The sequence below is a fragment of the Anneissia japonica genome, unplaced genomic scaffold (assembly GCF_011630105.1).
Source record: "Anneissia japonica isolate Jap-2015-1 unplaced genomic scaffold, ASM1163010v1 scaffold1374_len1023071_cov147, whole genome shotgun sequence".
NCBI lineage: Eukaryota > Metazoa > Echinodermata > Crinoidea > Comatulida > Comatulidae > Anneissia > Anneissia japonica.
In genome coordinates, this window is record NW_022728671.1 from 439,469 (window position 1) to 446,158 (window position 6,690).

The window sequence follows — 6,690 nt, forward strand, 5'->3', positions numbered from 1 at the left end:
AACAAAAAAAAAAAACAAACCCGTGACCCGTGCTCTGATAGAAACCCACCATAAACGTCTATCTATAAAAGTCACCCCGGTACGCTGAGAGTAACCTAGTGGAATACATCATTAGAATAATCAATTTTTAACTAATGCAAAAAATAACAATAGGGAGTTTTATGAAAACGATAACGAATATGAAATACGTCATCTTCATTATCGTCATTTGTGCATAAAGCATTCTTAAAAATACATACGAGCTGAATAATTATGATCGTTGATACATGAAAACATGGATAACCTCTTGTGACAGATATGCTACGGTAGGGAATGGATTGACTAAACATTTGATGACGTAGCCGTATTGGTTATCGTTTTTCGTAAGCTTACGAAACCTCTCTATTTTCGGGATTATAACGGCTTTACCTCTTAGCGGTGGATTTATCAAACTTAGTTAACCACAAAAATCAGCTAAAATTTGTCTTAAATCCATAAATCACAGGCAAAGTTTTTCAAGATACCAAAATGTGATATTGTATGGTTCAGTTTAGTTTTTATCTTTTTTTGCAAGCTTTTAGAAAGTTTTGTTTAATACTAAATAATAATATTAATGATGACGATGATGATGATGATGAGGACAGCGATGATGATGATGATGATGAGGACGGCGATGATGGAGCCAGAAACCAAAAGGTGCACACCCCCCCCCCCCCGGTTTATACATGTCATTCATTTTTGTGTCTAAGCTTCAAGAAATGCCTAGTTACCCAAGCGATTTCTGGTTGCCAGAGCATGTAAACCGACATCAAAAATAGTTAGCTGTTTTTGCAGAGCATTGGAATTTCGGTGATTGGTATTGGGTGGGGGTAACATTTACACCCACAGCCTTTTACAAACTAAATATATTTTTTTATTTTTGGTATCAAAGTGTAGAATAATTCCTATCATTTGGTTTAAAGGACAATGTTATTGCATCGTTAATTAATATGGATAAAAGTTAACTGAAGTAGTTCATATAGTAAAATAAGTATTTCAAAAATGAAATGAGCAGCTTAGCTCAGTCGGCTAATCTGGTAGTAGCCACTGTGTGCGCGCTGAATCGTGGAGATTGTAGGTCCCCGGTTCAATTTCCATCGTTGCCTCTTCTTGTGTTTCAGCTGGATGGCTGAAATACAAGTTACAAAGCGCACCGTCTTTCGGATGAGACGTTTAAGCCGTTGGTCCCATGTGCATTGGCCCATGTGCACTCTTCGGAAAAAAGTAGGGGATTATCTCCCAGTGTACTGCCCAATCACCACCAGAAGGACCCCACTGGAAGTAAGTCTTCTTCTAGACTTCCGAGGGCTATCCTTGGTGTTTACACCGAATAAATCCAATCAAACCAACCAACCAACATAGATAAAATTGTAATAATCTCAGCTCCAGCCACTGCTAAGTTATGGTTCCGATCACGTGAGGTCAAAAGGTTATTAACCAATATCAAAATCGAATTTCACCCGAAATATTTATTAAAACTTGTGATAATAGTTTTCTATCCCGTTAAAAATTAATCAATATGGATAAAATTTAACTGAAGTAATTCATATATTAAAATACAGGTATAGATAAAATTGTAATATCTTAGCTCCCGCCGCTACTAATTATTGTTCCAAAATTATCTCCCGGTGTACTGCCCAATCACCACCAGAAGGACCCCACTGGAAGTAAGTCTTCTTCTAGACTTGGTGTTTACACCGAATAAATCCAATCAAAATAAAATAGTAATAATCTCAGCTCCAGCCACTGCTAAGTTATGGTTCCGATCACATGAGGTCAAAAGGTTATTAACCAATATCAAAATCGAATTTTACCCGAAATATTTATTAAAACTTGTGATAATAGTTTTCTATCCCATTAAAAATTAATCAATATGGATAAAATTTAACTGAAGTAATTCATATAGTAAAATACATGTATAGATAAAATTGTAATATCTTAGCTCCCGCCGCTGCTAATTATTGTTCCAAAATTATGTGGACGTGTCTATATTATGCATTCAGTATTGGATTTTGAAACGAATGAAAAAGGTCCGAAATGGCTTTAAATAGCAGTTAAGATGCTGAAAAATGGTGATACAGCTTAGAGGGAGCTGCTCTATTAATATATAGGCCTATGTATTATTATATAAATGTAATTTAACAACTGCGATACTTAAATTAACCAGTAAATAAACTAACGGAGTACCGTACTGTATTGGTGTGTCCATTTAATGCATTACGATTGATATGGATGAGGGTAACATTTATGCCCACAATTTTTTATCAAATATATATTTGTTATTATTAGTAGTAAAGTGTAGAATAGTAAAACCCTATCATTTGGTATAAAGAACAATGTAGTTACACAGTTAATATGTCACAGGAGGTCAAAGTTCATCAACCAACGATCAAAATCGAATTCATCCAAATATATTATAAAACTCTCGATAATACTTTATGGTTTTTTTTTATTCCACAGGCGTCCCCCTCCCACCAACGTCAATATTGACAATGTTGATGATCCCCACACCCTCGTTAACTCATAATCTACATTTTTAATGCTATATTAGTTTGACAAATCAAACCAAGAAAGATGCTCAGAAATGGCTTTCTCTCATACAAAACAGGGCTAATATACTTTAAAAATTACACAGGAGATGGTAGATCCCCCAAAGCTTGATCTCCAATGACGTCCCCTTTCGTGTTACAGACGACATCCATACATTTCACTGACACCACTTGACCTGTCTCTTATACACATCTAGATGTGTATAAGAGACAGGAACATGCTTGTTCTTCTGTATACGGTCCCTTGCATTCAATGCCTGCGCACTCAGAAACTCTTAAAATATCACGCGATCTTACACGACTTGTAGCATTTTCACAAGACGACCACTTAGTCCACTGGCTTATTTTGCAGTCGATGTCCTTACACCCACAACACTGGCCACTATACTCGACCTTACAGTCACATCCTGCCTGCGAGAGACTCCCTCCGTTATAACACACTCGGTTACATGGTCTGTCTTCGGAAGTTGTCTCTGTGCACACAACTGGTCCACATCCAGTAGCCTGAATGACATCACGGACCCTAAACTGTGTTCCGTCTGGTCCGCATTCTTGCGAACAATGAGACCACTCATTCCATTGGCTAAATTTACAGTCTACATTCTGACATTGACAACATGGACCACCATACTCCGGTTGACAGTTACATCCTGTCTGTGTGAGACTCCCTCCGTTGTAACACACGCGGTTACATGGCCGTTCCTCTGAAGTTGGATCGGTGCACACGACCGGTCCGCATCCAGTTGACTGAAAGACATTACGGACCCTAAATTGAGTTCCATCTGGCCCGCATTCTTGTGAACAATGTGACCACACACCCCACTGGGTTAGTTTACATCCGGTGTGCTCACATTCGCAACATCGACCACTATAATCGCCTCGACAGTTACATCCCGCCTGCGAGAGACTCCCTCCGTTATAACACACGCGGTTACATGGTCGTTCTTGAGAAGAAGGCTCGGTGCACACGACCGGTCCGCATTCATTTGCCTGAATGACATTACGGACCCGAAACTGCGTCCCATCTGGTCCGCATTCCTGCGAGCAGTGTGACCACTCATTCCATTCGCTAAAGTTACAAGCAATAGGCATAAGCCTACATTCGCTCTTGTCCCCTAAAACAGCATCTCCATAATAAACGCCCGAGCCGAACAAAATGCCGCACAAAACTACTGTGATTAGTACTACAGCACATATTACACTACAACTTGCCATTTTAACTCTGATAAGGCGCGTTACACATGCAAAATACAATAAACGAAATGATACATGGGAAATTCCCATAAATAAAACACCAAACACATTGAGGGCGATATATAAAGTAGCTATGATTCCCTCTAGAGTTCCTATATAGTGAGAGTTGCGACATGAGCCGCTAGAGGGAAGTCATATTTGGACCATTGTACTATGCATGAATAAACGCAATGCCTATGAGTGTGACGATCAGTGGCGGCTCTAGGATATAATTTTATGGGGAAGGTGTGGGGGGGGGGGGAAATAAATATTTATGTGTATAACTATAGCGCGCAGCGTTATCTGAGGGCCGAAAATTCGATCTAGATGGCTGGGATGGAAGAACTAGTCCTATTTTCTATTTTTTTCATTGGTCAGACTGCCCGACGAGATTTGGCAGATGGGGGGGGGGGCTTAATCGCCCTCCCTGCCCTGTGACGATTGCATATTAAATAACAAGCAATTGTCATTGATAGTAAATATCTGTTACTTAACGCGTGTTTAAAATTAATAACACTAATTAAAAAAGAAATTGGTTCTTAATAGGCAGTGTTAATAATATTATTATATAATTACATGTAGGTTTTGCTTGACCAAAATAGCGTAAACGCCTTAGCTAGGCGTACATCATCGCGGTTTTTTTTTACTGGGCCTTACTTGAATCTTCGGGCTCTTGGTAAGGCCATATGCCTTTTAAACGACCCCCTAATTTCTTTGAACTATTGGTAGCTAAATTTGTTTGACATTGCTCTGTCCTTGATTGAACTTTCAGCATCAGCCTGTACTGATATGGTTTAATCTATTCCAGGCTCTAGGATATAATTTTATGAGAGAGTGTTTCCTAACATTCAGTCGAGCTCTTCTTTAGTTTAAACTGATGACCCCGTGTTTCAAACTTCCATTTCAAAGAAATGCCAAGTTTCCGAATCATCAAATTACTTGTTTATCTTAGGCCTGACTTCCTTACAGGACAACTTAAATTCGTATAGTAAACGTGTGTTTGTGTCAAGCCTATAGCTGGGGGGGTGGGGCTTGACCAGACCGATAGGGGTGGGGCTTAAGCCCCCTCCCTGCCCTGTGACGATTGCATATTAAATAACAAGCAATTGTCATTGATAGTAAATATCTGTTACTTAACGCGTGTTTAAAATTAATAACACTATTCAAAAAGAAATTGGTTCTTAATAGGCAGTGTTAATAATATATAGCTAGGCGTACATCATCGCGGTTTTTTTTACTGGGCCTTACTTGAATCTTCAGGCTCTTGGTAAGGCCATATATGCCTTTTAAACGACCTCCTAACTTCTTTGAACTATTGGTAGCTAAATTTGTTTGACATTGCTCTGTCCTTGATTGAACTTTCAGCATCAGCCTGTACTGATATGGTTTAATCTATTCCAGGTGTTGATGGTTCTGTTAGAAAGAGAGTGTTTCCTAACATTCAGTCGAGCTCTTCTTTAGTTTAAACTGATGACCCCGTGTTTCAAACTTCCATTTCAAAGAAATGCCAAGTTTCCGAATCATCAAATTACTTGTTTATCTTAGGCCTGACTTCCTTACAGGACAACTTAAATTCGTATAGTAAACGTGTGTTTGTGTCAAGCCTATAGCTAAAATTTAATGTGATATACGACTCTGTTCGTTTTGGAATTATGATTTTTTAAATAATATAAGGTCAAGAATTATAGCCTCAGATCAAAGCTTATCTTATTTTTGTTGGTTACGCACCACTTACTCTAGTTCCCTCGTTCGGGAAAGAGCACGGGGAACGTGCATTAGTTTTAACATATCACGTATGCGCCCATTTTTTAAGAGGATGGTCAAAATTTGCAAAACCCAGCAAATTACCTCCCCGTTCTCCTACGTGCGTGTGCTGTAAGATACTAGAACACATTATAGACAGTAACATGCTACATCACCTTGATGACCTCCACATACTGAGAGATAACCAACATGCTTTTAAAATGGTTTTTTTTTATTCCACAGGCGTCCCCCTCCCACCAACGTCAATATTGACAATGTTGATGATCCCCACACCCTCGTTAACTCATAATCTACATTTTTAATGCTATATTAGTTTGACAAATCAAACCAAGAAAGATGCTCAGAAATGGCTTTCTCTCATACAAAACAGGGCTAATATACTTTAAAAATTACACAGGAGATGGTAGATCCCCCAAAGCTTGATCTCCAATGACGTCCCCTTTCGTGTTACAGACGACATCCATACATTTCACTGACACCACTTGACTTTACAGTACTGAGGGCCCTCGAAGACACCTGCTGATACAATGGAACTTTCTGCTATAAGTCCCGCCCCTTGGATATTATTGCTAAGGTTCCCAAACACGTGCGTTTGTAGAACAACACGTGTGTACGCGTATTCCTGGCCCTGTTTTGATTGGTCAGTGTTGTTAAGCTTTGATTGACACTCCAGAAACTTTCATTATCTCTCGAAATAATGAACCGTTCTGATAAGCTTGATCTTGTTCTTCTCTCTTTCAAATCAATTATTTATTATGTTTTTTGTCGTCTACAATGGAAGACAATATATGTTTTCCAATTCAATTCAATTCAATTCAATTAACATTTATTCAATTAATTAATAAATACATCAAATGATAAATAAGTGGACAACATTAAAATTAATTAATTAGGATCAAAATAGACGCGAAGCTTGTCTCAATTTGACCCCGACAAAACAAAAAGTAAAAACTAATAATAAACGCATATCAAGTAGACCTACATTTTATATACAAATATATATATATATATATATATATATAGATATACATATATATATGTTTACATACATACATATATACACATACACACACATACATACACACACAGACACCCCAATACATTCATGTAAATACACACACACATA

General features: G+C 38.1%; 1 protein-coding gene across 1 annotated transcript; it reads right to left on the reverse strand.

The window, feature by feature from the left end:
- Positions 1-2,750: 2,750 nt before the first annotated feature.
- LOC117114479 (A disintegrin and metalloproteinase with thrombospondin motifs adt-2-like) lies at positions 2,751-3,794 on the reverse strand. The gene has a single exon (XM_033258147.1). It carries the CDS (start codon positions 3,780-3,782, stop codon positions 2,751-2,753), a length of 1,032 nt encoding a protein of 343 aa, XP_033114038.1. The 5' UTR covers positions 3,783-3,794.
- Positions 3,795-6,690: the final 2,896 nt, after the last annotated feature.